This window comes from Dasypus novemcinctus, chromosome 8, assembly GCF_030445035.2.
Source record: "Dasypus novemcinctus isolate mDasNov1 chromosome 8, mDasNov1.1.hap2, whole genome shotgun sequence".
Taxonomy (NCBI): Eukaryota; Metazoa; Chordata; class Mammalia; order Cingulata; family Dasypodidae; genus Dasypus; species Dasypus novemcinctus.
In genome coordinates this window covers 94,055,527-94,082,598 of record NC_080680.1, presented here as the reverse complement: position 1 = coordinate 94,082,598, position 27,072 = coordinate 94,055,527, and the positions used below count along the sequence as shown (strand labels likewise).

Here is a 27,072-nt window from a genome sequence, read left to right as displayed (position 1 = left end):
GCTTGGAGGGAGAGGAGGGCGCGGAGCCCGCGCGGCCGCCCGTCCCCACCGCGGCGAGCGCAGCGCGGCTGCCATGGCGCCCGCGAGGCCCGGGGCCCGGGACCCCAGGACCCCCGCCCCCCTCCTGCTGCTGCTGCTCTGCGCCCCCGCCCCGGCCCCCCTCCTGGCGGGTGAGTTGGGGCCCAAGCCTTGGGGGCAGGGGGCCTGGGGGCCTTGGCTCCGGGGCCGAGGGCGGGCTGGCCCACGTGGGTGCCAGGCCGGGCGGGAGCTGCGGGGTGCGGACGGGTGCGCTGCTGCGGCCCCTGGAACTCACTGGGACTCCACGGAGGGGAGTGTGTTGTGGGCCTTGGGGGCTGCTTTGTGTGGAGCGGTTTCGGGGGGCAGGGGCTGGCTGCGAGCGTGGGAGCGGACTTGGGTGAAGGGGCGCGCCTGTGTCGGGGAGCGGGTGTGCCGTGAACCGTGAGGGCAGCGGGGTGTTGGGGCGGGGAGCTCTGGGTGGGAGAGTGGACTTTGGGGAGTTGCGGGTTGCTTGAGCCTCGTCTCAGGTCCGTTCTGAGCCGGGTGCTGGGTTGTGGGGTGCAGGCTGTGGGTGTGTAAACTTGGGAGGGAGGAGGCGCTGTCCCAGGGCGAGTGCTGTGGGAGTGGCGCACTGCGTCTGAGCTGTGGGGAGTAAGTCAAGTGGCTCGAACGGTGCCATTGCTCTAGACACGTAAGACACGGGGGACATGGGGCGAGGGGGCTGCAGACCCCAGCCCAGTGGGCTGCGTGGGGACGGGGAAAGGAGCCCCGGGGAAGCCCGCGCCCGCCTGCGCCCTCTCCAAGTGCAAGTCAGCGCTGCCTGCGCCGGGCGTGGGGAGGGGGCAGGGGGTGAAAATGCTCTGGGGCCCCTGCCGGGTGACTGGGGACTTGGTCACACGTATGTGTCCTCTCCTGATCCCTCCCCGGCATTCCTGGACTGAGTCGAAAGGGCTTCCCAAAGCAGACTCCTGTTTGCCAGGCAGATTTTGCTTTTGTCCAAGTGGACTCCCATGCGGGGCCTGGAATTTCTCCTGGGGGGTCTGGGGAGACGCTTTGTCTTGGTCACTATGGCTACAGGGCCAGGCCTGGGAAGTCCCCCGCCCCACCCCCGCCGCTGGCTGCATGAGGGAGCCAAGTAGGCTGGCTGGCCTGGGCTCGGCGTGGTTGGGAGAGGCCCCCCCCGCCCAGAGCCCCACAGTCTCCAGGATGCGGGATCAATCCTCTCAGGCTCCTAATGGGGCCTCCCTCTGTCTTCTCACGGGGCCTGCGCTCAAAAAGCCTTCATCTCCTTACTCCTCGCAGCAGAGAAGTGAGGGGGATGAGGACCCCATTTTGCAGTGGAGGAAACTGAGGTGCAGGGAGGGAAGGGGCTTATGAGGTGGGCTCCTAGGCGAATCTGGGGCTCGTGAGAGGAGCTGGAGGCCTGCTGTCTGCTGGGGGGGGGGGCGCAGGAACTCCTGGTCTGTGGATCTGGTGCTGGTTCTCTGCCCTGCAATGCACACACATGCACAAGTGCACTGTGCACAAACACCCACCTGCACGAGGGCACACATGCACAGGTGTCCACAGGCACACACAGACCCACACATGAACACACACACTCCCCTGCAAAAACATAACATAGGCACGCACACACATTGTGCTCATGTCGACACGTGTGATTCACAGCCACATGGACGTTGAGGTAAACACAAAACAGGCCGTTGGTGAAGAAGGGAATGGACGCTGATGTACACCCTAACCCACACACAACCCCGCTGGGGTTGCCGGGGGCAGCCTTTCCCCTGTGATTTCTGCACAGGGAGCCCCCTCCCTGGGGATCCCCAAAAGCTGGGATGGGGGCTTTGTGGGCATGAGCAGTTCTGGGTGCCAGTAGACAAGGAGGAGGAGGGCCAGAATGACACGGCGGCCAGGGACTGTCGCTCGAAAGCCAGTTTCCACCCCAGAGGCCCTGGACTCCTGGCTCTGCTGCCCACCCCTGCCAGCCCCTGAGCTGGGCCCCTCCACCCTGGGCCTGCTCTGCCACAAAGGCCCAGCCGGTTGCTATGGAGAGGACCAAGCATCTTGGAGGACAATGGGGCACATTAGGCCCCCGCGGCCTCCCCCCGCCTGCAGCCCGCACACCCAGGGAGCTTGGCAGACAAAGGGCAGCGAGTGCAGTCTCCAGGCCTGCCCCTCCTCCAGCCAGAGCTGGGCGGGGGCCTGCGGAGCGAGTGGAGGAGACACCCGCAGCGGACTGAACCTCAGCATCCTCCTGGATGGTGTTCGCCCCAAGGAAAGATTTGTTGATGAATGAATAAATAATAACATCAGCCACAACAGGTCAGACACTGTGTTGCTTGAGTGACATCATCAAATTTAATTCTCACAGCACCCTGTGAGGTGGGCTCTGAGACTTTCAGTGGACAGAGGGGGAAAACGAGGCCCAGAGAGGGTCAGCATCTTGCCCAGAGTCACAGAGCTAGTCTATGGCAGGGCCAGGACTTGGCAAGATGATGGTGGTCCTGGCCTATGTAAAGTCACATCTCTTTTCTGTATCTTTGTAAACCGGGAAGGAACCTGCTTCACTCTGAGGACAAGAACTGGGCTAGAAAGTGTGGTGGCTCCCCAGCTTAGGTGTTAGCATGGAATCCCCAGTTTTAAAGGAAACTTTAAATGGACGCTCACTAATAATGAAATAGTTAAAAGTGGTCTGCTCTGGAGGCAGGACCGGAACCCCACCTGCTCCGCCTTGCCCTTGCTCTGGGAGGTACCTCCACGGCCCCAGCATCTTGAGCCTGCGCCGGTGCCAGGCACAGGCTGGACACGCAGCGCCTGACAGCTGTGGTTGTGATTATTGTTCTCAAAAGGACGCCTTTTAACCTCAGGGGGTGAACATTTCCCTGAGAAGGTATCCCGGCTCCCTGCCTTCCTAGAGTAATTCAGCTCTCTCCTGATGACTGAGGCAGTGCTCGTGAGCCCTGTGTGCTGTACTTCAGCCTTTACTCAGCACTACCTTGGGGCCTGGTGATGTTGGGCCAACATTTTTTTTTCTGTTAGAAGCTCCCCTACCCACGAGAGCTGAAGATGGCTTCTTAGAATAGCCTCCCTTCTCGCTTTGTCCAGACAAGAAGCTTCCCCAAGTCCACCCTCAGTAAAACATTTCTCATCACCTGCTGGGAGGGAAACCTAGGCCTGTTACACGCGCACGTAAAGGAAGAGTTACTGAGCACTGAGTGAGGCCTGAGGCACAGTAGGACTGCTACCAGCGGGTGTGGGGTGGATGGGGAAAGCTTCGCTCCTGGAAACCTTTAGAGACTTTTCCCAGTGCCTGGGTGAGGCTGGGCTGGAATGTACTGAAATGAAAATACACGGGCAGTAATTTAGCGTTTGTAAAGAGGGAATTTCATGCCTTGGGAGATGTGGACCTTTCTGAAATCCAGAGACGATCTGATTCTTGTTTTTTTGAGGCAAACTTGTCCTCTCTGAGTCAGAAAACCAGAATATTTCCTAACAGCACCCAGCTCTTTTAATGTAATGTAATCACACATGCCCTGAGCCCTTGGTCTCAGTAAACGGCTGATGTCAGGGTACGGCAATCTTTCCAGCGATGAAGTTCCCTTCCCGGCCGTGGAGGAGGGGCTGGGGCTCTGAAGTCCCTCTGGCCCTGCCCACTGCCCCGGGGCTGGGCGGTGGGTCGCAGAGAGGGCCGTGTGTCTGTTAATCCCTCCCCTGCCAGGTCGGCTTGACCGCGCAAGAGGTCAGGAGGGATTTGCAAAGATAAGCACAGGCCCCTCGTCGCCCTGGCAACAGGCCCCACCCCTCAGCCTGGCCCCGGAAACAACCCCTCCCCTCTCCAGCCGCCCCCCCAACCTCGCCCCCTGCCCCACCCCCTGGCTTCTGCTCTCCGTCCCGGGCCGGTCCAGCCTCCTGGGCTCACTTCTGGGAGGCTGAAAACCCAAGGTCAGCAGTGGCCTCACCGCAAAGTGCAAAGGAATCCCCTGGGGAGTGCGTGGCCCTGCAGCTTCTCGGGCGCTGGGGGCCCTGGGCGGAGGGGCTGGAATCTCTAGGGCTGGTGTGGGCTTGTAACACAAGCCCCAGGCCATCTGGGAGCCCCGGAGCCACAGGACCTGGGTTTGGACTTCAGCCCCCCACTGTCCACCTCTAAGGTAAACGTAAGCAGTCATTGAGATGACACAGAAAGGTGACTCTTCCCCACGTGCAGGCTTCTGGGAGCTGTTGCTCACCTCGCTGGATGGGCAGCTCACTCCCCCTTTGTGGCTCTGTCATTTAAGGTCACAGGCCATCTGTTCCCAGGTCCTGGGAGGACCCTTGAGGGTAGGCAGATGGTGATTAAGACACCCTCCCTTCCCCAGGCACTGTCTCTCCAGGCAGGTCTCTGTCTCCCCTAAAACAGGTGGCTCTAAACTGCCAACAAAGCTCCAGATTGGGGCAGGGGTCCCTGGGCCAGCACGGATGAGGGGCAGCACACTATGCAGATTAAATGGTGCTCCTGTGACTCGGGGCCCTTCCAAGGGCAGCTATGATCACCGCTCTCCTCCCACACAGCCGCGGAGGCTACAGCTCTGTCCTGAGCGGGCTCGGGCCGGGCCAGGGAGGGACCAGCCTCATCTCGGCAGTAATTCACGTCCTCTGCTGCCGCTGGGAGCTGGCTGTGCGCGAGCACTTTACAGGCCTCGCGTCGGTGACTCCTCATAGCAGCCCCTCGAGGGGTCACTGCCAGCACTCTGGGGACAACCCAGGGCTGCCACCTGCCCAAACCTGAGTCCTCACCCTCCTACCCCATTGGCCACGGCTGCTGCCGGACACTGACCCCGGGAGTGTCTAGCCCTGGAGGACTCACTCTTAATTGCTCAGCCACAGTGGTGGGGGGTGGGAAAAAGAAAGGTGCCGCCCAGAAGCCTCTTTGAGAGGAGCAGATACCCCCTCCTGGGAAAGGGGGCAGGGGGTGGATGGCACGAGCTGGGGGGGGGGCATTGTGGGCTGGACCCAGAGCCCTAGTGAGTCACCTTGGCCCAATAGTGCAGGAAGGCCACCCAGCGTGGAATCTGGGAAGAGTGAGCCCAGGCTGAGCTACACCGGATGCTTGGGGCACCTGGGGAGTGGGAGGGGAGTTTATTAGAAAGCCAGGTCTGTCCCTGGGTCTGTCAGTGTCCGCCTGGCTCATTGTCCCCATCCTGCTGTGGCCTGGCTAGGAAGAGTGGGGGTCAGGCCGATGGACAGCCCTGCCTGGTGGAATGCAAATGACGCCCGCCAGGCGGCCCGGCCTTATCTGGGGGTCTTCACCAGAGCGGGGGAGGGCAGGGTGCAGGGCCTGGAGCTGTTCCGGGGTCTGGTTAGTGTCTGGATGACAACCTGGGTGGGGGAGGTGCACCTCTCCGTGCTCCAGGTGGGGGGGGCCTCCAGCTCTTGGTCCCCCCTCCCCCCATTAACAGCGACAGCCCACTTAACTTGCCATCCTACAGCCACAGGAACTTGAAGTGGGACGCGAGGCTTTGAATCCTGCACTAGGAGGCTTGAGCTCTTCTCACCCCCCTTTTCCGACTGGGAGGCTCAGAAAGGAGAAATGCCGTGCTCGAGGCGTCCTCGCTGGTCCTCTCCTGAGCTGGGATTTGAATGCCGTGCTGTGTTACTCCAAAGCCTGAGTTTTCACCCTGGCGTTACCTTGATGAGGCCCTTGGGGAGCTAGAAAGGGGAGGGGAGGGAAGCTGTCTCTCTGGGCTCGCAAACCAGCCCCCACCCCTCCCGTGTCAGTGACCCTGTCGCAGAGGGAGCTCCGCAGGGACGGAGGCAGAGGAGGGTGGGGGGCAGAGGCTGAGCCTTTGAAGTCCTCCGTCCATCCTCCAGAGAGCGGGTCCATCTCCAGTTTCACACAGGGATGGAGTTACCAGACCCCGCCGCCCCCGCAGGAGAGGTGGAGGGCGTTGGGAGGAGCCTCCCCCCTTTAGGCTGACCTCCCCCTTCCTGGGCCCCCTGGGAGGGAGCAGGCCCTGCAGACGGTGAACCCAAGAGGAGCCTTCCTCCCTGGTGGGACTGAAATGACCCAGACAGACCTTGAAGCCTGTGTGACCTCAGGCAAGAGTCCACTTCCGTTCTCGGAGCCTCCATTTGCTCTCTTGTAAAACGGGCCTCCAAGGGGCGCTGCGGGGGTTGGATGAGCCGGTGGAGGGGAAGCTCGCACACAGGGGTATGAGCACCTGCAGGCCAGCCAGGGTCCCAGGCATCCCCGGTCCTATTTCAGTCTGCAACGCGGGCACCCCTAAAGCCCTTCCCAATTCCGGGCGGCGAGGAGTCCAGCCTGCTGGGGCCCGGCTCGGAGGCCCCCGGCCCTCCCTCCACACTCCTGCCTGCAGACAGACCCGAGCTGCTTTCCGGCTCTGGGGTCTCGGGGTGGGCCTGAGAGTGTGGGAAGGCCCCTGCCCCTGCCTAGCCTGACCTGCCAGTTTCCTCTTTCTACAGGAGTGCTGCCTTCGGAGCCCCCGGGTGCCTGCGCCTCAGGCCCATGCGCTCCAGGGACAGAATGCCAGGCTACAGAGAGTGGTGGCTACACCTGTGGGCCCACGGAGTCCTGGGGCTGTGCCCCCCAGCCATGCCAGCACGGTGCTCTGTGTGTGCCCCAGGGCCCAGATTCCCTCGGCTTCCGCTGCTACTGTGTGCCCGGTTTCCAGGGTCCACGCTGCGAGCTGGACATCGATGAGTGTGCGTCCCGGCCCTGCCACCATGGGGCCACCTGCCACAACCTGGCTGACCGCTACGAGTGCCACTGCCCTCTCGGCTACGCAGGTAACAGCCCCTCCTCCCCAGGAGCAGCTCTGTGATGTCGATACCTTCAGAGGTTACCGGTATAAGCATTCTGAATCCAGTTTAGACTGAATAGAGGCCCCCAAGCATCCCGGAGACTCTAGGGTATACACGGGTGTATTCTCTTGGTCTTGCTATACTGGCAGTTCTGAATGAGAGCATGTATGTGCGACAGACACTTGACAAATGTTATTTCAGCCCCTTCTGCAGAGCTCAGGCAGGCACTGGGGCTGGAGACACCCCTTGGGCATCTCTGGCAGGACTAGGGTGCAGCTACCCCAACCTCTCCCAGTATTTACTCACTCTGCATCTGTGTCAAGCTGTAATGCAGACACCTTCTGGCTCGTCTGATGGTTCTAGAACATGAACACTGGTTGGGTTCAGGTTGTAATGGAGACTTCCTCCTGCTGGGCATTCCCCAGAGCTCTAGCACAGAGACACTCATGGTCTTGTTCAAATTGCAATGTAGACAGATCCCCAGGGAGCCCTGCTGTCTCCAGAGCGGAAAAATGTATATTAAAGCGCTTGGAAAAGCGACTGGCACAAAGTAAGCGTGAGTTCCCTCCTCTGGAGTATAGAGCTGTCCCGGTCCCACGCACCCTCCAAGCATAAACATCCCGACTGCCACCCTCCAGGCCCAGGGTCAGGAAAGTGGCTGTGGCTGCAGAGGCGGGCAGGGTAGTCTGGAGTCTGCAGTGTGGACACGCTGGTTCTAGCTGAGCCCTGAACTCAGGTCATCCTGCTCAGAGGGCAGAGGGTGCGACGATGTCACCCCAGAGCAAATGGGACAGATTAGAGGACGGGGTCCCAGGGAAAGGGGGATGACGGGAAGAGCTGGATCTCAGCACGCTGAAGAGACTGGATTTTGGCAACAGTTCCACGTATCTTTCTCTTTATCGGCGCGTCTCAGTGTCTGTGCGAGTTGTAGGCCTGAGCATGTCTCCCAGCACGAAGGACTGTCTCGTGCCTGTGGACTCCTGCGCTCGGTGAACGTGTTTATACGAAACGTATGCGTGTGGCCGTCAGCAGGTGTGTGTACCCCGGATGTGTGGTGCTCAGAAGCTTTGAGTCACTCTTGGGCGGGTCGGTCGTGGCTGTGAGTGGGGGCTGCGTCTGCGGTGACTCATTGCTCTCCTCGGGGCGGGGGAGGCTGAGATTGCAGGCGGCCTGGGCCTGGCTCCGCCTGGCACAGAGGAGGGTAGGGGGGCTGGGGTGGGAGGCGTGAGGGAGGGCCATTGGGAGGAGGGGCCACGTTTTGTGCTCACTGGGAAGGGGGGCAGGTTCCAGCTGGACCCAGCCGCGTCCCTGACCCACCCCCAGCCCCACGAACAAACCCACTTAAAAGGGGGCAGGGTCTACTGGAGTCTAGGCTGACGTGGGCCCTGGGATGCACACAGGTGGTACATCTCCAAGCCCTGAGATTCCACCGTCTCCCTCGCCCTTCATCTCTACACATCACGCTGTCACCCAGTTTGCCAGGGAGGTGGGGCTTTCCGTTTTAAAACTCAAACAGGCAGGGACCACCAGGATGAACTGGCTGCCCCACTCCAGCATCTTCACCAGGAGCTTCTGTGGTATTCCTCAGTCCTGGGGTCCTTCCCCCGCCAGAGTCATGCTTCTAAAATGTAGAAGGACCACATCACTCAGCTGCCTAAAACCTTTAGGATGAGCCCAAATTCTGTTTCCTGGCCCCCAAAGCCCAACGCCTTCCCCTCCCTGCTCCACCTTCTCCACTCTCCCCTTTGCTCCTGACTCTCCACCAAGCCCCCTGCCTAGCACATCAGGCCCCCCGACCCAAGCGGGACTCTAATTGGCAGCTCTCTGGAATCCAGCTGCTGCCAGAGTCCCCAGTCCCAACTTAGAGAATGCCCCCTCATCCTTGACGTGGCTCTTCTTCCCAGAAGCCTTCCCGGCTCTCCAGTTCCCCAGGTGGGCCAGCTCTTGCTTTCCCTAGATTCTGTTCTTTCCCTTGCTGAGGTTATTCACATTAAAAGTGAGTCTTTCCGTATGTAATTATTAATCAAACACCCGTCTTCCTGGGCCACAATGTTGTGAGCTCCAGGGTGGCAGAGATGTGCCATGCTTTCACCCGACCACCTCTGCCTGGCTCAAGAAGCACTTGCTGCGAAGGCATCCACGAATTTGGTCTCTTGGCAGCCTCATCCTTGGCTCCTTGTAATTGTCTGGCTCCCTGGCTCCCTGGGCCTCTGACGCCCTCTCTCTGGGTGTCCATCTCTGCCTCGTGTCTCTGATCCCCGTCCAGGCGTGACCTGCGAGGCCGAGGTGGACGAGTGCGCGTCGGAGCCCTGTCTGCACGGGGGCTCGTGCCTGGACGGTGTGGGCTCCTACCGCTGCGTGTGCGCGCTGGGCTACGCGGGCGCCAGCTGCCAGCTGGACCTCGACGAGTGCCAAAGCCAGCCGTGCGCGCACGGGGGCGTGTGCCACGACCTGGTCAACGGGTGAGCGAGTGGCCGCGCTGGGGTCCGTCCGGAGACCGGGTTGGGGGGCCGCGTGCCCGGAGGGGGGAGAGGCTGAACGGTGGGCGCCTGGGATCGCGGCGAGGGCTGGGAGGGGTGCGTGTGGTGGGGGGCGGCTGGGCGGGTCGGACGCACTCTCAGCTCGGGCCCCGCGATCCCTCCCCAGGTTCCGGTGCGACTGCGCGGACACCGGCTACGAGGGCGCGCGCTGCGAGGAGGAGGTCCTGGAGTGCGCTTCGGCGCCCTGCGCGCACAACGCGTCCTGCCTCGACGGCCTCGGGAGCTTCCGCTGCCTCTGCTGGCCAGGTGTGCGCGCGGGCGCGGGCAGGTGTGTGGCTGTGCGCATGCGCAGGTGCGGCCAGAGCCCGTAGCGCGCCTAGCGGTGTGTGCGCTTGTGACTTTGACCTCTCTGAGCCTCAGTTAACTGGTCTGCAAAAGAGGGCTGACAATAGCACCTGCTCCTCACGACCGCGACGAGCGTCCAGGCACAGGGCCTGGCGCGTGCAAAGCGCTCAGTGACACCAGTAATAATAGTAATACGCTGTGGCTGCCGCAGGCGTCCTCCGGGCCGAGGCGTCCCGCCCTCCCTGTTGGCGCGAGTGCTCTAAGCTGCCGTCCCGGCCTGGCCCCGGGTTCACCTGGCGGCCGTGGAGGGGCTGATCGTCCGGCCCCCTGTGACCTGGCGTGTGTGCCCCCCAGGCTACCGCGGCGAGTGGTGCGAGGTGGACGAGGACGAGTGTGCGGCGGGCCCCTGCCAGCACGGGGGCCAGTGCCTGCAGCGCTCTGAGCCCGCCCTCTACGGGGGCAACCAGGCCGCTTTCCCGGGCGCCTTCAGCTACCGCCATGCTGCGGGTTTCCTGTGCCGCTGCCCGCCGGGCTTTGAAGGTGAGCCCCCCTTTTGGGGAAGGAGGTCCGCCAGTGTCCGCGGTGCACGAGCAGGGACCCCTGGCCCTCCCACGGGTGTGCCGCCCTGCCTGCGCCAGCGCCTCTCTGGGCTTCAGCCTCCCTCGCTGTAAAATGAGCCCTTCCAGCTCCGGTCTGGCTCCCAGGGGGTAGGGGGTCACAGCTGAGCCTCTTGCAGGGGAGGACTGTGGCACGGACGTGGACGAGTGTGCCTCACAGCCTTGTCTCAACGGAGGCCGCTGCCAGGACCTGCCCAATGGCTTCCAGTGCCAGTGCCCGGATGGCTACACAGGTGCGGGGGTGGGGGTGGGCGCTGGGCAGGGCAAGGCAGAGCTCACTGGCACCGCACGGTGTGAAGAGGTTCCCTCTGGCTGACGTGTGGAGGCTGGCTAGACGGAGGACGGGGAGATCAGGGAGAAGGCTGGCAGGGTGGTCGGCAGGGAGGCCAGAGCTGGGACGCGGGCTTTGGAGGTGGGAGAGGAGGGGCCCGGTGGGCTGGAGGAATACATAAGAGGGACATGCTGCAGGTCCCGGGCGCTTATTGGCATGGGAGTGGGGGGTGTCAGGATGATGGCAGTTTCGGCCTGGGGTGACTGCTGGCCGGAGCACTGTGAGTTGAGCCTTGTGCATGCTGAGCCTGAGTGCCTGTGGAGGGGATGAGCTGGGGTGGGGCTGATGGGCCGAGGCTGAGGGGTCTGTGAGGAGGACAGAGGCAGTGTGGCCAAGGACAGAGGAGGAAAACGGGGGAGGGAGGTGGAGCGCTGGAGAGCAGTGTCTGCAGAAGGGTGAGTCAGCCCTTTGGGGAGCTGGGGTCCCCTGGTCAGGGGTGTAGAAAGGCCCTCCCCGCCTTGTGCACAACACAGGCACACGGACACCCTTCCACGCGCACACTGGTGAACCCAAGGAACTCACACCCTTGCCGAGTTCCCGTGCCCGCTCTGGAATGCCCGCAACACCTCCCCCAGGCCCGCCGCATTCCTGCTCGGGCTCACTGCCTCCCTCCCTGGCAGGTCCCCTGGGCACAGGCTCCCCTGCCCAGGGGGGAGGAGGGGGTGACCACTGAGCTTCCCGCCCTCGCCCACCTGAGAGAGGCTGACGCTCAGCATCCCCTGCCCCGGCTGCTTCTCGCGGGATCCCTGAGAGCCCCTCCTCTGTCCCCGTGGGCCGAGGTGCCCCCAGTCCAGCCCCAGGAGGGTGCCGGGCACACAGGGGCTCGCGGCCGCCTGCCCTGCCCCTGAGGAGTGTTCTCATGCTGCTTCAGCCGCGGGAGGTCGGGATTTCAACCCCCCTCCATAAACGAGGCGGCGGAGGCTTGGAGAGGGGGTGTCATCCCCCAGCTCCTCCCCACGCTGAGCTCACCTGATGGGTGGCAGGGGCTGGGAGCGGGACCCCGCTGTGGGGCTGGGCTCCTCGCCGCTGTCCAGGCCACCCCCCTCCCTTTGGGCCGTGCTGGGCGTGGGGGAGGCCAGTGCCTGGCATTCCTGAGCCGGCCCCGAAGGAGGCGGCCGGGCCAGGCCGGGAGCTCTGCCCCCCGGCCTCCGCGCCCGCCCGCTCCTGGCCCGTCGGTGGGGGAATGCGATGGGGCTGCGGGATCTGTGGACTTTCCTTGGGGGCCTGTGGCTCCTGGCAGGTATGAAGGCCTGCGGCCTGGGCAGGGGGAGATTGGGGCTGGCCACTGGTGGGTCCCCCAGGAGAACCCTGGGCTGACTTCAGATTCTGGTAGCTTCCCTGGGTAGCTACGGCTGCAGGGCTGGCCTGGGTGGTTCTGTGGAGGCTCCAGCTGAGCTGAGGCTGGGCCGTGACCTCCTGACCCAGGCTGGGATCTGAGCCCCTGGTGTGGGAGCTCCTAGGAGGGGAGGACGAGGGGGCCTCTTCACGGCCGCCATGGGGACCCTAGGGCAGAGGGGCTACTCTGAGGGCCACAGAGGCATATGCCTGCCCCCAATCTCACTGTCATTTCATCACGTCACCTACAAAAGCTGTGTCAGGCCCTTTGCTGGACACCAAGAACATGCTGAGGCCCCAGAGAGATACTTTCTGGGGAGCTCTGCTGGGAGTGGGCCAAGGCTTGGGAGTGTGGGTGGGCAAGGCGTTGGGAGTGACTCAGTGGGGGTAGGGCTAGGTGTCAGGGAAAGCCTCCCAGGGAAGGACCCTTTGAGTGTGGGCTTTCCAGGATGAGTAGGAGTTTGAGGGACAAGGTGAGGGAGGATGAAGCATTCCAAGCTGAGGGAACAGCATGAGCAAAGCCCTGGAAGCAAGGCTTTCCGGGAGCTGCCTGGAGGAGTGGGCAGTTCAAGGTTGGCAGGGAGCAGCACTGAGGCTGGAGAGACGGGCAGGGCCCACTATGTATCTTCCGGGTGGAGGGTGTGGCTCTGCCCTGGGTGCTGAGTCTTTGTTGGTTTCTCCTGAAGGCTTGACGTGCCAAGAGGACGTGGATGAATGCCTGTCGGAGCCCTGCCTCCACGGTGGCACCTGCAGCGACACTGTGGCAGGCTACATCTGCCGGTGCCCAGAGGACTGGGGTGGGCACGACTGCTCCGTGCAGCTCACCGGCTGCCAGGACCACACCTGCCCACTAGCTGCAACCTGCATCCCCCGCTTCGAGTTGGGGGTCCACAGTTACGTCTGCCGCTGTCCGCCTGGGGCACATGGGCCTTTCTGTGGCCAGAATACCACCTTCTCGGTGGTGGCAGGGAGCCCAGTGCGGGCGTCAGTGCCAGCTGGCGGACCCCTGGGTCTGGCACTACGGTTTCGCACCACCTTGCCTGCTGGGGCCTTGGCCACTCGCACTGACCCGCAGGACAGCTTGGAGCTGGCACTGGCGGAGGGCATGCTTCAGGCCACACTGTGGAGCCGCGGCTCTACTGCGGTCGTCCTGAGGCTGCCGGGCCTGGCCCTAAGTGATGGCCACTGGCACCGGGTGGAGGTGGCACTCCACAGAGGGACCCTGGAACTGCGGCTGTGGCACGAGAGCTGCCCTGCCCAGCTCTGTGTGGCCTCGGGACCGGTGCTCCCAGCTCCCACAGCTCCCACGCCCCTGCCGTCTGCCGGGGTCTGCTCCGCCCAGCTAGGTGGCCGCACCTTTGCAGGCTGCCTCCAGGATGTGCACGTGGACGGGCGCCTCCTGCTGCCTGCAGATCTCAGCGAGAACGTCCTCCTGGGCTGCGAGCGCCATGAGCGCTGCCGGCCTCTGCCTTGTGCCCACGGAGGGACCTGCACGGACCTATGGACTCACTTCCACTGCGACTGCCCCCGGCCCTACAGTGGCCTGACGTGCGATGATGGTGAGGAGAGAGCCAGGTGGGACAACTGGGCCCTAGGGGAGAGGCCACACCCTCCCTCCAGCCCTCAGGCCTCATGCCCGGCACCCTCTCTCCCTGCAGAGGTTCCTGCTGCCACCTTTGGTCTGGGGGACACCCTGAGCTCTGCCTCCTTCCTGCTCCACGAGCTGCCCGGCCCCAACCTCACCGTGTCCTTTCTTCTCCGCACGCGGGAGCCCGCTGGCCTGCTGCTCCAGCTGGCCAACGGCTCGGCCGCTGGCCTGACGGTGTTCCTGAGTGAGGGCCAGATCTGGGCCGAGGTGCTGGGCAGCCGTGCTCAGGTGTTCCCTGGGCGCTGGGATGACGGGCTTCGCCACCTGGTGACGCTTAGCTTCGGGCCGGACCAGCTTGGGGGCCTGGGGCAGCAGGTGCATGTGGGTGGGCGGCTCCTCCCCGCTGAGGCCCAGCCCTGGGGTGGGCCCTTCCGTGGCTGCCTCCAGGACCTGCGACTCAATGGCCTCCGCCTCCCCTTCTTCCCCCTGCCGCCGGGGAACTCGAGCGAGCCCAGCCAGCTGGGTGGCGGGCAGACCTGGAACCTTACCATGGGCTGTGTCTCTGAGGACATGTGCAGCGTGAGTGCCCCGGGCTGGGGGCGAGTACTTCCCTGGGGGTTAGCGTGTGCTTTTTCAGGTGAGGAAACTGAGGCTCAGGAGGTCAAGTGACCTGCCTAAGGTCCTCCACTGCTCGACAGCAGCAGAACAGGATTTGCTTTGCCTCTTTCCTGGCCCAGCTGTCCTTACTCCCTGCTGGTCCCCACACCCTCCTCTGCCGTTCTGGCCTGAGACAGACCCCTGACCCATGCAAAAAGTTGCCCGAGCCTTTCTGCAGGGGTTGCTTGAGGGACAGGGATACCCATGGGAAAGAGAGTAGGTTCAGGGACAGAGACTGGGATTGGAATGGCCTGGTGGTGAGCTCTGCTGCCTCTGTTTACTGCTCGAGTGACTCAGGCGAGTAGCTTCCACTCTCTGAACCTCAGTTTCCTTATCTGTAAAATGGGGACGATAGCGACTTCTTTCCCACTTGTTTGTGAGAAGGTGATATGTCTGTAATGGGTGCTCTTAGTAGGTGATGGTGGTTATGGTGGGGTGATACCAGCCCCAGGCCCGAGCTGACGTCTGACCTATTTTCCCGAAGCCTGACCCCTGTCTCAATGGAGGGACATGCCTTGTCACCTGGAATGACTTCCGTTGCACCTGCCCTTCCAACTTCACGGGGCCCACGTGTGCCCAGCAGCTGTGGTGCTCCGGTCAGCCCTGCCTCCCGCCTGCCACCTGCGAGGAGGTCCCTGATGGCTTCATCTGTGAGTGTGTGCCTGGGTAGCTCACAGCTCACATGCTCTGGGCACACAAGCCGGGTCGGATTCTGCCCCTGCCCTCAAGGCTCAAACTGCTGGACCATGGACCAGGATGACTATAGCTCCAGCCCGGTGTGGTCCGGCCCCTGCCTCCAGAGGGACAAAGCCTTTCCGGAGAAGCGATCAGGGCATAAGGGAAGGACATTTCAGGGAGGGGAAGGGAACAGCATATGCAAAGGCCCTGAGATCTCTAAGAACATCTGACACACAAGTACTGAGGAGGCTACAGCAGGGAATAGGGTGAAGAGGTTGGCGGGGCCCTGGATGTCAGCTCAGGCAGCTTGGAGGACTTTATCTCAAGGGCAGTGGGGAGCCACCAAAGGGTTTTCGGCACGAGAGGGACTTGGTCAGATTTGCATTTAAAAAAGGCATCTGGGTACTCACTTTGGCAGCACATATACTAAAATTGGAATGCTACAGAGATTAGCATGGCCCCTACGCAAGGATGACATGAAAATTTGTGAAGTGTTCCATATTTTTAAGTAGCAAGGAGGGGAATAAATAAATAAATCTTAAAAAAAAAAAAAAAGGTGTCTGGCTACAGCAGTGTGAGCCTCATCGAGGTGACAGGGTGGCTTTCAAGGAGGGAAGGGGGTTTGATGTGCCCAAGGCTTATTAATGCCTGGCCTGTGGGGGTCAGGGTGGGCATGGGAATCGCCCCCGTGTGGCCCCAAGCTGGTTCTCGGAAAGTGGGGAATGCATGAAAGGGTGGAGGCCAGGGTGGCAGGGCCAGGGCTGTAGATTCGGAATTGGACGACTGGGGGGTGGGCGGGGCCTTACACCCATACGCTTGGTGGCAGGGTGGTGCGTCTGTGGCCAGGGCAGGGGCTCACCTCCGGAGGTCAGCTCCCCACCACGACGTCCTCCCTTTCTCTCCGCAGGTGTGGCCGAGGCCACGTTCCGCGAGGGCCCGCCCGCCGTGTTCAGCGGCGGCACCGTGTCGGCGGCGCGCGCGCTGGCCGACCTCTCGCTCTCCTTCCGCACGCGCGACGCGGAGGCCGGGCTGCTGCGCGCCTTTGCGGGCGCCCACGCCGCGCTCTGGCTCGCGGTGCTCAACGGCTCGCTGGAGGCCGGCGTGCGCAGCGGCCGCGGCCTGCCCGGCGCCGTGCTGCCCGCCCCCGGGCCACGCGTGGCCGACGGCTCTTGGCACCGCGTAAGCCTGGCCATGGAGCGCCCGGCGGACGCCGCGTCGCGCTGGCTGCTGCGGCTGGACGACACGGCGACGCCCGTGGCGCTGCGCGGCCTGGCGGGCGACCTGGGCTTCCTGCGCGGCCCGGGGGCCGCGCTTGTCCTGCTGGCCGAGAACTTCACGGGCTGCCTGGGTCGCGTGGCTCTCGGCGGCCTCCCGCTGCCCCTGGCGAGCCCGCGGCCCGGCGCGGGGCCTGGCCCCGGAGAGCGCTTCGCAGCTTGGCCCGGGGCGCCGGCTCCGAGCCTCGGCTGCCCCGGCGCGCCCGTGTGTGTCCCCACGCCCTGCCTGCACGGCGGCGCCTGCCGCGACCTCTTCGACGCCTTCTCCTGCGCCTGCGGCCCGGATTGGGAGGGCCCGCGCTGCGAGACCCGCGCCGACCCGTGTCGCTCAGCGCCCTGCTCCCGCGGCCGCTGCCACGCGCGCCCCGACGGCCGCTTCGAGTGCCGCTGTCCGCCCGGCTTCGTGGGCCCGCGCTGCAGGTGCGGGCGGCGGGGCGGGGCTGGCGTGGTGGCCTGCGCCCGCGGGGGTCCAGTTGGATACCCAGGACAGAGATGGGGTGGGGGTGCCCAGAGGCGGGACCTGGGATGGGAGGGCCCCAGGGCGGTGGGTTCTGTGGAGCCTGACTGCACACTTTCAGGTTCTGTGGGCAAGTTGCTTCCCTTCTCTGAGCCCCTGTGCCCTCATCTGTGAAATGGGGATGGAGGTCCTGGACGGTTGCCAGATGGCACACAGGACGCTCAGTTAAACGTGGATTTCATGGTTCTGGGGGGAGGTGGGGCGTGCAGTACTAATCTTGGAAGGAAACTCGAGGCCTACCCAAAGCCTGCGCTGATGGTCCTGCTAAGTCCCTGGGGCTGGGGAAGGGGCAGCGCCTTTAACCCGGGCCTTCCTCAGCCTGCTGGGCGCGGGTGCTGCCCTCCACGCCCTCCATTCCTCTGGGCTTGGGAGCTAGGCTCACGAGTGTTCTTTGGCAGTGGCCTGACACCCCCAACCTCCCCCCCCCCCCACCCAGGAAGGTCAGGCCCAAGTTTGTGTTTAGGACCCAGCTTTGCTTCTGAGGAGAGTTCTTGCATTTCCCCTGCTTCTCAGAGGACTCCGAGCCCAGGGGCTGGGGGTTGTGGGGCTTGTCGGGGTGGGCTGGGGTGACCCAGGCCCTGTGTCCAGTCCCTCCTGGGACTCTGATGACTCAGATGACTGCTATCAGGGTCTGTAGGAGGTGGGCTTGGAATTCCACAGATGGGCGCACCAGATGGACGCATGGGAGTGGTGGGGGGGGGACGCTGCCCCAAGCGTCTTGCTCCTCATCCAGCCTCTGCCTTCTCCCAGGTTGCCTGTCCTGCCGGAGCAGTGCGGCCTGAACTTCACCTGCCTCAACGGAGGCCGATGTGAGGTTGGGCCCTGGGGTGCCAACTGCAGCTGCCCTGGGGGCTTTGCCGGCCGAAGGTGGGCCTGGGGCCTGGCAGTGAAGAGCTGGGCAGGGCTGGGCCTTGGATCCTGTCCAACCCGGGCAGGGGCGTGGGTGTGGTTCCGTCCTTGCTCCCCTCTCTGTCTGTCGTCGTTATCCTGGGGCCCACGGTCACCATTATCCTTGGGTTCTTTCCTTCCGGGGCTCCTAAGACCACCCTCTGCAGACACCTCTTAGGAAGTAGTTGCTCTTACAGCCCTGTCCTCAGCCCACCTGCGTCAGGTCCACCATCTGTAAAAGCGCAGATTCTGGGCCCCCTCCAGGCTGAGGGAGTCCACCGTGGGAATCAGACTTTGATGGGAGAGTCATTCTCAGTCACGGATGCTGGGGCGAAGGGGATGGCGAGTGACGTCAACGTTCAGCTTTGGTCACCCGGCAGGGCCAGCAAGGCAGGGCCAGTGCCTGGGGCCAGTGGATGCCTCAGCTTTGATGCCCCAGGGGGGTCCGGGAGATAGAGCTGGTGGGGACAGGAGGCACCTGTGGGGGGAGCAGCTTTCTGAGCTGCCACCTTCTCTCCTCCCTCCCCCCAGGTGTCAGATCCCCCCCCTCCCCTGCGAGGCCAACCCCTGCTTGAACGGGGGCAGCTGCCGGGCGGCTGGGGGCGCCTATGAATGTGTCTGCAGCGCCAGCTTCTCCGGCCAGTTCTGCGAAGTGGTGGTGAGTGATGCCAGTGGGGGAGGGGGGCTGCTGACAGGCACCCCTCCCCCCGCTCCTCTTCCCCCCATTCCCAGGGAGACTTAGGTGGGGAGGAGGGGCTGAGATGGGTGGGAGGCAGCGCACAGCTGGAGGTGTTGAATCCCACCCCCACCCCCACAAAGGGGTTGAGTAGGCCCTGGACCCTACTGGCCCAGGGGGCAGTGAACCCAAGTGGGTGCGGGTAGAGGAGGGCAGGGGAAGCCACGGGAGGGCACCCTGGAGAGCCTTGATCTCCACAGGCTTCTGGCAGCTGGGCCATAAACCCTTAGTCCCCTCTGCTTCTGGGAAATGTTCCTTTCAAGTTGAGCTTTTATAGCTTCTGGCTCCCTCCCCTTCCTCCCCCTCCCTCTTAACCCTCCCCCCCTTCCCCCTCGCCCTTCTCTTCCTCTTTCTCCTCCTCTGCCTCCTCCTTGGTAGGAAGAGGAAATGGTTTTGTAGCTTCCCCAAGCACCCAGGGATGGCAGCAAGAGAGGGCCCATGCAAGGCTGGGATGAGTTTTTCTCTCCAGCCTTGGAGCCCTTTCTCCAGGGACGGGAGCTAGGACTTGGACCCAGGGGACACTGGGCTGCCAAGCCTCAGTGCAGGGCGGGGGTCGCGAGTCTATGCACTGCTGCTCTGGAAGCCTGTGATTCTGGAACCTAATTCCAGGCCTGTGAAACCTCTGATGGAGGCACCCGGGCGCCTGTGACTTGGGACAAGGTTTTCAGGGGCCTCCAAAGCCTGGTTTCTGTTGAGGGGCTGGGGCAGTGTCTGGCTTTGAGCAGACCCAGAGGGGAGGCAGCCCTGGTGGGCTCTGACCTTGCCCCCAGCCCGGCTCTGCTGCCGCTGCTCCTGCCCTGCCCCAGCCTCCTGGCCCAGGAGCATCTCCTGCTGCTGCCTGCACTGCCCTGGTCCTGGTGCTAAGGGCTGGTCTCCAGAGACACTTTAAAAGATCAGACCACCTTCTGGGATGGCGTGGGGAGTAAATCCCCATGGCCTCAGATTGGGTGAATTTATTGTGAAAGGAGAAGACAGAGCAGGGAGGCCGGTGGCAGGGCTGGGGAGAGAGACCTACCTTCCCGGCGATGGGGAGGGCCTCTGGCTGGTAGCGGGGGGTGAAGGATGGTGGCGTGGGCATGGCATGACGGTGGAGGTTTCCAGTCCTGGCTTGCCAGCTCACTAGTCCTATGTCTTTGGGGAAATGTGGGCCAAGCCTCTGTTTTTTCATCCACTATCTATTGAGCGCTTACTCTGCACGCACTGCTCTGGGCCCTTTGGGGTAGACTGGGTGCTCAAAATAAATGAGCGATTCCTGCCCTCATGGAGCTCACTTCTGCCTCACCAGACCATTGTAAGGTTTATGTGACATCCCATGCATGCCCTTAGCTTGTATTAGGAGTTCAATAAATGTCTGTTTTCTCTACTTCTAATAAGAACGACTTTGTCGTACAGGAATTCCTCTGTAGTCTCTTTGACAGCCACTCCCACTCTCCCTACTGCTTGCATACTCCTGGAGCAGGGCGCTCATTACCTTACAGTGAAGACTACTCTTGGCTCTGATTTTCTTGGAGAAAGTCCTGTCCCTTGAAGGGCCTCTCCCCTCTGTGGTCTTAGGCCTCATTATTGTGTCTCTTACAGAAGGGCCTGCCCCTGCCGCTGCCGTTCCCCCTGCTGGAGGTGGCGGTGCCAGCGGCCTGCGCCTGCCTCCTCCTCCTCCTGCTGGGCCTCCTCTCAGGAATCCTGGCAGCCAGAAAGCGCCGCCAGTCGGAGGGAACCTATAGCCCGAGTCAGCAGGAGGTGGCTGGGGCCCGGCTGGAGATGGACAGTGTCCTCAAGGTGCCACCCGAGGAGAGGCTCATCTAGGCCTGGCCTGACTGCCGGCTCAGCACTTGACAAGTCCTCAACTGGCGATTTCTGCCTGGAGACCCCAGGACGCCGTTTCCAGGAGCCTACCAGGAAGTGGCTGGTCACCTCTAGGCCCTGGGGAGCCGCTGCAGGCCCAGCACACCCACCGGGGAAGTGTCCCCTTTGCTGGCTGCCCCTGCCCCACCGTGGCCTGTGGAAAAGGGGACCACCTCAGGGAAGCAGGGAGGGGCTTGGAGGCTGTGGACAGCTCCACCTGGCCACTGAGCTTTGCCCCGGTCAGGGTCTGGCTGTGCCTGGTAGGGACCACGGGGGCTGGCACACGGGGGGCTCAGGTGTGCGAGCATCTGCCTGGGTGGGTGTGTCTGCAGATGTGGTCTGCAGGTACTAGTGGGAGTGCTCTGGGCTTGCGGGTGTGCCCTGTCTTTACGGGTGTGATGTGACTATGTAGTGGGCTTTAGCCCATGGAGAAGGACACCTTGGGGACGACCTCAGGACCCTGTGGTAGGGACAACTGGCATCCCAAGGCTGCACGTTCTCCAGGAGGCCAGGCCAGGTCTTGCCCAAGGACAATGGCTCCGGCTCTTGTGTCTTCACCAGCTCCAGAGGCCGCCCCACCCTGGAGGCAGCTGAGAAATCAGGGGGCGGCCATCAGCCCCAGGCCTTGTGGGCGCCTGGTTCCCAGAACAGATGCTCCTTCAGGCAGAGCAGTCCTGTGCCCAGTGCCAGAGCCAGCCATGCACGGGAACCCAGACCCCCACCGGCCGGCGTCTGTCCCCGTCAGACCTGCAGGAGCAGGGCCCGTCCGCCTGGAGCTTGCCCACCTTGCTGCAGGGAGTGCTCTGGGCTCCGTGCTGCTTCCCTCTCCCAGGCCTGTTTTGTGGTTTGTGGATGGGGAAAGCACCCCCTGCCAACCTCACAGAGCCGCCGTGATCAACTGTGATCAGCGAGGATGACAAAGGGGAAAGAACTCAGGAAGGATGGCCTGGGCTGACCTTTTAGACGGGAAAGTGTTGATGCCCCTGGGCGGGGCTGAGGGAATTCAAGTGGGTAAAAGACCCCTCTGGACTGTGGCAAGGAGGCAGAGGGGAATGAGGGTGAGTGAGTTGACCCTCAGCTTGGGGAGGAGACAGTGTCCCCCCAAGACCCTACCCAACTACCTTCTGGCCGTCCCTCACCCGCCGTGCTCTCGAGGCTGCCTGTTGAGGCCACTCCCCACCTGCAGAACAGCCTCTGAAGATGGCTGTTAGGAGGACTCGCGGGGAGGAGGCCGAGGCAGCGTCCTGTCTGCCGAGGCTGGGTGCTCAGCGAGCGCTGGGGGTGCCTCTGTCAGGGCTGTTGCTGCCTTCAGTTCCAGGCTGCAGACGCAGGGGGAGGAAGCTGCTGCTTTGCTTCTAGTCTCCTCCCTGGCCATTGCCCACCACTGAGTCCCGCCCCAGCAGGGCACCCCGATGACGCTGGCTCCTCTGAGCTGTGTTCGGGATTCATGGTGTCTCTTTACCCTTGACCTGGAGACATGCACTTTCGTCCTTCCTGCTTCCCAGGCCAGCTGGGTGCCAAGGGCAGGGGATTCTCTCACACTGGAGGTTGACAGCACCTAGCTCCCTCAGGGTCTCAGCCAGCCCCCAGGAGGCCTGTGAGTCAAATTCAGGGAGGAGCCATGTGGTCATCTGGGGGTGGGGGGCTAAGGGGGGAGCTGCTGAGGCCAGGCATGTCAGCAGAGGCTGGACAGGAAGGACCCTGAACCTAGGTTAAGGGGCTCGGCTCAGGAGGTGGGCCACTCTGCCCATGACCCCTGGGAAAGCAGAGGAGGCGTCTCGTACCAACAGCTTGACCGCAGCTGGGCCATTGGTTAGGTTTACTTAAGTCAGGTTTTAGGCCCACCGGTGTTAATTGTAGACTCCTAAGAAAAGGCATTTTATTTGGAACCCCAACATATAGAGGCTAGACTGCTCCATTTTGTAGGGCCCCACATCTTCCTCCCCTCTATTGCTCTTAAGGGTTCATTTTCAAAGGACAGCCCAGGTAGGGGGCAGCAGGGCCCAGGGTGGCTGGGGTGGGCTGTGTGTGTGACTAGGTGTGTTTCACACCCACCTTAGGTGCTCGAACCAGATCTCTCCTCCAAACATCCAGCAGAGGTACAGATTCTGAGGCTCTGCTTTTGCTAATTAGGAGAGCTTTGGGCACAAATTTCCAGACATCCCTTTGAACTTGCTCTCTCCTGAAGTCTGGGTGCTCTCAACACCGTCTGTGGCCTGCAGTCTTACTCCGTGGACACAGCAGGCCTGTGACCAGCTGCCTACTGGACAGTCCCACCCCCCACTGCAAGGGGAAGGGGACGAGCTGAGCTCAGAATCCTGACTGGGACAGGCTTTGGCATTGGCCAGGGTTCAAGTCTAACTGCTCTGAGCCTCTGCCTCACCTCTAAAGAACTGGGGTGAGGATGGCCGAGGCCAGCCCTTGAGGCTTCCCACATGGGGCCACCCCTCCTTCCAGAGCTTCCTCAGTGACGCAGACATACCATCAGCCTTCTTCCCAAGAAGATTTTATTAAATGCACACACAAAATTCATCCTTGGGTTTTCAAATTCAGTCCAGCAAGTGAAGAGACAACAGTGCTTGTGTGAGGGAGGGCTCGCCACCACGCCCCCCAGCACAGCCGGGGAATCCGTGGGGGTGGGCTCTGCTTGCCTGGCACCTCCCAGCATCTCTGGTCTCAGCCTCTGACTCGCCAGTGGGTGCCCAGTCCCCTGATGGCACCAGAATTGGTGCTGAAACGCCTGAGGGTCTGAGAGGTTCCCACGTGGCCCAGGAACGACACTGCGCCCATCGAAGCCACTGAATACTCCCAGAAGACCTGGAGAGAAAACCTGCCCATCGGGTCACTCCCAGGGGCCGTGATTGACTCAGACTGGGGCCGTGTGCCAGGCCTCAGCTCTCCAGCCCCTTCAGAGAAGACCCTCAGGGCCAGCCCTTTCCTTCTCACACACGTGAAGCAGCAGCGGCCTCCCAGCCTTGCGCAGACACTGCTGGTGCGCCCCAGGGCGACGGGGCCTCCAGAGGTCCCCATGGCCCGCCAGACACCCCCGGGTAGATTGTCTGACCACTCACAATAGGAAATGAGAGTCAGGCCAAAATGCTCAATTTCCTGCATGTCTCAGATGATTGTTTTCCTAAATGGTTGGGCCATATTTTACCTTGGTTTATGGAAATCAATTTCAAGATTCATCAATTCAGTAAGGGAAAAAGGGAAAGAAAGACAATAACAAAACATTTCACTTTAACTTCAGTGATGGTGGCCTCAGGAATTTCTGTGCTGGGAGGTGAGGCGAGTTGGGAGGGGATGGCTCCGCCTCCGGGCTGGAAACGCTGTCTGTCCACTCCTCCGGGGGCCTGAGAAGGGCTCAGTGCTACTGCCCGTTCCTGACCCGGGTCTCTGGCCGCTGTCACTTCCACATGGGTCGGTGGCATTAAGGTGGCCTTCGGGTTGGACTCTGGGCCCCTGCGGCTCGGCTGTGCTCAAAGAGCCCCAAGCGACGAGGCCGAGCCCCAGCCTTGACAGTGACACGAGACCAGGAGGACACATGTTGGAGTGACAGAGCTGGACGAGGGCTTGACGGCTCCTGTGCCCTCACCTTGACACGTCTTGATTTTTCTTCTAAAAATCCGAGGTGCTGGTGCTCCCAGCGCCCCCGCAGGGCTGGGTGGGGCCGTGTTGGGCTATCACCAGGGATCCCGAGAATCCCTCAGCCGCCAAATCCCTACCACGCCCAACACAACCGAAGTTTGGGGGTTGGAGTGAGGACTGGGGAAAGAATGAGTGTGCGTATTGCTAGAGAGCGTTTGGAAGTGTCCTCCAGGGAGACCCTCCAGCCCAAGACGGGGGCCCCTTCCTATGAACCTCCACTGGCCTGCGCCTTACATGGACGCGCTCACGCTGAGGGTGACACCAACACGTGGGCCTGTCACGTGGGGTCCGTGGGCTCAGACGCAGTTGCGACAGGAGAGGCTCAGGAGGAGAGGCCTGAGGGGCCAGGGGCTCCTCCAGGCAGGCTTCTGGGAAGATGGTGGGAAGGATGGGTTTGGGACAGTCACTGGCCAGCTGGCATCTTTAGTGCAAAACCCGACGGGTGTGGGGGTGGGGTGGCAGCAGGGTGGATTCCCGGGCGGGAACCAGTGCCATTCTCCAGTGGCCAGACCTAAGAGACGGGCAGTGGAGGGGGAGGAGCGGGCCGCAGAGGGGCCCGGCCTTCCCCGCCAGCGCACCTGGGCAGAAATGGGCAGGGGAAGCAGAGGGCTGCTCACTTGGGAGCCACGGCACTTGGGCCTCCACTTGCTTCCCCACTCCTCAAGGGCCCCGGCTCACTCGAATGTCTCCCACTGCTTCCTGAGCTGCTCTACTGAGCCCGGGGCAGGGGCCGGGCTCACGTCTTGCTTGGTTTTCCGTAGCAAATCTTCAAAGGGGTCTCTGGCCTCTGGAGGAGGCGCCGATGGTTGCAGTGCTGGCTCCAGGCTCTGGGGGGGCCTGGGAGGAAGAAGCGGGGGCTCTCCAGGCCTCCGTGCCAGCCCCTGCTTGGCCTCGGCAGCCCTGGAGCTTGAGCGGGGCAGGGGCAATGTTCGGATCCTTGAAGGGGCAACGGCTGGGGGCCCCAGCGGCTGCAGGGGGCTGGCATGAGCGCCTGTGGGCATGTGGCCAAAGAGGTTGGGCATGGAGAGGGCAGACAGGCCGGGCTGGGATCTGTGTGGGGCACAGAAGCCAGAATTTGACAGCAGGAGGCTGGGTGCAAAGGCTGCCCCCAAAGGAGGGGGAGGCGCGCCGAAAGGCCCAGCCAGGGTGGAGACCAGGGGCACAGAGGGCAGTGCTGCTGGCACCGATGGGACAAAGGGGTTGAGTGATGGCTGTGGGAATGGGGTGGGAGTCCCCGCAGGGGGGAAGCTGAACTGGGGGGTGAAGGGGGTGGCTACATTTGGAGCAGCAGGGCCTGGTGGAAGGGTACTGCCCGCCCAGGCTGGGTTAAGTGGGTCCAGGAGGGCCAGCAGGGTGTCGCTGCCTGTGCCTGCAGGCCCCGGGGCCAGGCTGCACGGCTGGAGCAGTTCAGTGGGGCCGTGAGGGGCACCCCCGGGGAGAAGCCCTGGGAACGGGGCTGGGCTAAGGGCAGCTCGCCTTTCCTGCTCGGCCTGTGGCCGCTCTGAGAAGTCACCGCGTGCAGTGCCAGCAGGCTGGAGCTTGGCTGGACGGGCAGTGGGGGGTGGGGGCACGATGCCCAGCTCTGGGGTCTTCCTGCCCTGGGGCCGGGGAATGGTGATGCTGCCCGGAGCGGGGATGGGCACCTCCTCCTTGTCGCTGGGGTTCAGGATGCTGTCCCGGTTCTGGGGCCAGTGGGGCAGTGGCAGAGAGTTCCCGAGCAGGGCTGAGGGCTTCTCGGGGGAGGCGGCAGGGGGCTTGCTGGGGATGGCCATGTCGTCCTGGCCCAGGCTCCAGAGCTTGCTGTACGGATGAGCAAGCTTCAAGGCCACCAGCATCCCGTGGCTTCTCTCGCTCCCGCCCAGGTCCAGCCTCTGTTTGGAGGGAGTGAGGGGAGCCGTGACCACATGGGGAGGAAGTGTGTGCCCACTCCCACGCCCCTCCCGTGTGCCAGGTGGCAGGCGGGCACCCGGGCTGCACTCTGGCATGTGGGCAGTCAGCTCCCTGGGCACACGGGGAAGTGGGATGCAGAGCAGTTGGGGGACTTGCCCCGGGTCACCCAGCAGAGAACTCAGGTCTGCCAGGACTCCAAGCCCCAGCTTTCCTCACTGGGTAGCGCAAAGGGATCCAGAGAAAGCCCTTGTCTTTTTATGCCAGTGATTACCAAGCAGGTTTAGGAAAACAACTTCATCTACTGGCTCAGCCCTTCTTAACTTTTCAAAGTTTGTGGGCACCCTTGTAGCTGGGAGCCGAAGCACGCTGGCCGGGGAGCAAGGAGGAGCAGCAGGTCCAAGTCCCGGCCCTCCTGCCTGCAAGCTGTGGGACCTCAGGCAAGTCATTTCCCCTCTCTAGGCCTGAGTTTCCTGCTCATCAAAAAGGGATTAGTAATCCTTGTAGGGGAGAACAGATGAATTCTTGGAAATGAGGAGTTTTGTAAATTCCACAGAGTGACCTAGAGGCTGCAGGAGGCCCAGAGAAGGGCGGGACTGACTGAAGTCGCACATGATCAGAACCTAGGAATTCTGAGGTGAGGATGGGAGCAGCCCAGTTCTGCCAGGGGCCAAGGCCTGATGCACAAGTGGAAGTAGTGGCCATGAGGCTCCAGCCTGTTCTCCAGTGACCACTGCCGGTGGCCTGACCCCTGGCCCGCTTGGCAGGTTTTGCTGTCAGCCGGAACCTGCACATAGGCTGAGGACCTCAGGAAAGCCACTGCTTCTCCCTCGGTCTCCTCCTCTGTCAAATGGGGGACGTGCCTCGTGTGCTCAGAGCAGCTGGTCCCAGCAGATCCCTCCCCTGCCCACACCATACCTGATAGTCGAAGGACCCCGGCTGCTCCCTCAGGTCTTTGGGGATCCGAAGGTCCTCCAAGCTCTTGGCCTGGCCCAGAGGCTGCAGGGGGGCCTCCATGTTCAGGCTGCTGAAGATGTCTTCCAGGAGGTCGACGCTGGCGGCCCGGTCTGGAGCAGCTGGACCCCCGGTCTCCTGTGCTCGCTGCTCTGGGCTCGCTGCCTCGTCACCTGCACTGTCTGACTCCTTGAGTGTCCGATACGGCTGTGGCCTGGGAGGAGATAAAGCAGGCTTGGTTTTCCCTGCAGAGGGTCTGTGAGAGGAGCAAGCAGCCCCAATACCCCAAGACCTTCTAGTCCTTGAGAAGCGTGCCCAGAAGCCTTCAGGACAAGGGGGCAGCCTGGGGCAGAGTCTGGAAGCGGCGAGGACGTGAGTTTTGCTCTCAGACCTGGCTCTGAATTTGGGTTCTGCCTCCCACTGTGTGACCTTGAGCAAGTGGCTTTGGCTCTCAGTTGCACTGAGGAGTCCTGAGGGGT

The 27,072-nt window shown here is 62.7% G+C and overlaps 2 protein-coding genes and 1 non-coding gene across 7 annotated transcripts in view; 2 read left to right on the top strand and 1 right to left on the bottom strand.

The window, feature by feature from the left end:
- On the top strand, positions 1-23,353 carry CRB2 (crumbs cell polarity complex component 2). The gene is made up of 13 exons (XM_058302404.2): positions 1-170; positions 6,478-6,801; positions 9,083-9,278; positions 9,463-9,602; positions 9,996-10,181; positions 10,378-10,491; positions 12,611-13,483; positions 13,583-14,091; positions 14,654-14,819; positions 15,755-16,541; positions 17,389-17,505; positions 18,058-18,184; positions 19,841-23,353. Exons 1-13 carry the CDS (start codon positions 74-76, stop codon positions 20,063-20,065), a joined length of 3,861 nt encoding a protein of 1,286 aa, XP_058158387.1. The 5' UTR covers positions 1-73; the 3' UTR covers positions 20,066-23,353.
- On the top strand, positions 15,250-15,353 carry LOC111765367 (U6 spliceosomal RNA). Its single transcript, XR_002797742.2, has one exon. It is a non-coding gene; the product is annotated as a U6 spliceosomal RNA (small nuclear RNA).
- Positions 22,594-27,072, bottom strand: part of DENND1A (DENN domain containing 1A) — a 615,092-nt gene continuing 610,613 nt past the window's right edge. For all 5 annotated transcript variants that reach the window (XM_058302406.2, XM_058302408.2, XM_058302405.2 and 2 more), the window contains 2 exons: positions 26,558-26,807; positions 22,594-25,623 (listed from right to left, as the gene is read on the bottom strand). In XM_058302406.2, coding sequence (XP_058158389.1) covers positions 24,427-25,623; positions 26,558-26,807 — 1,447 coding nt within the window. In that variant the 3' untranslated portion in view covers positions 22,594-24,426. The remainder of the gene's footprint in view (positions 25,624-26,557; positions 26,808-27,072) is intronic.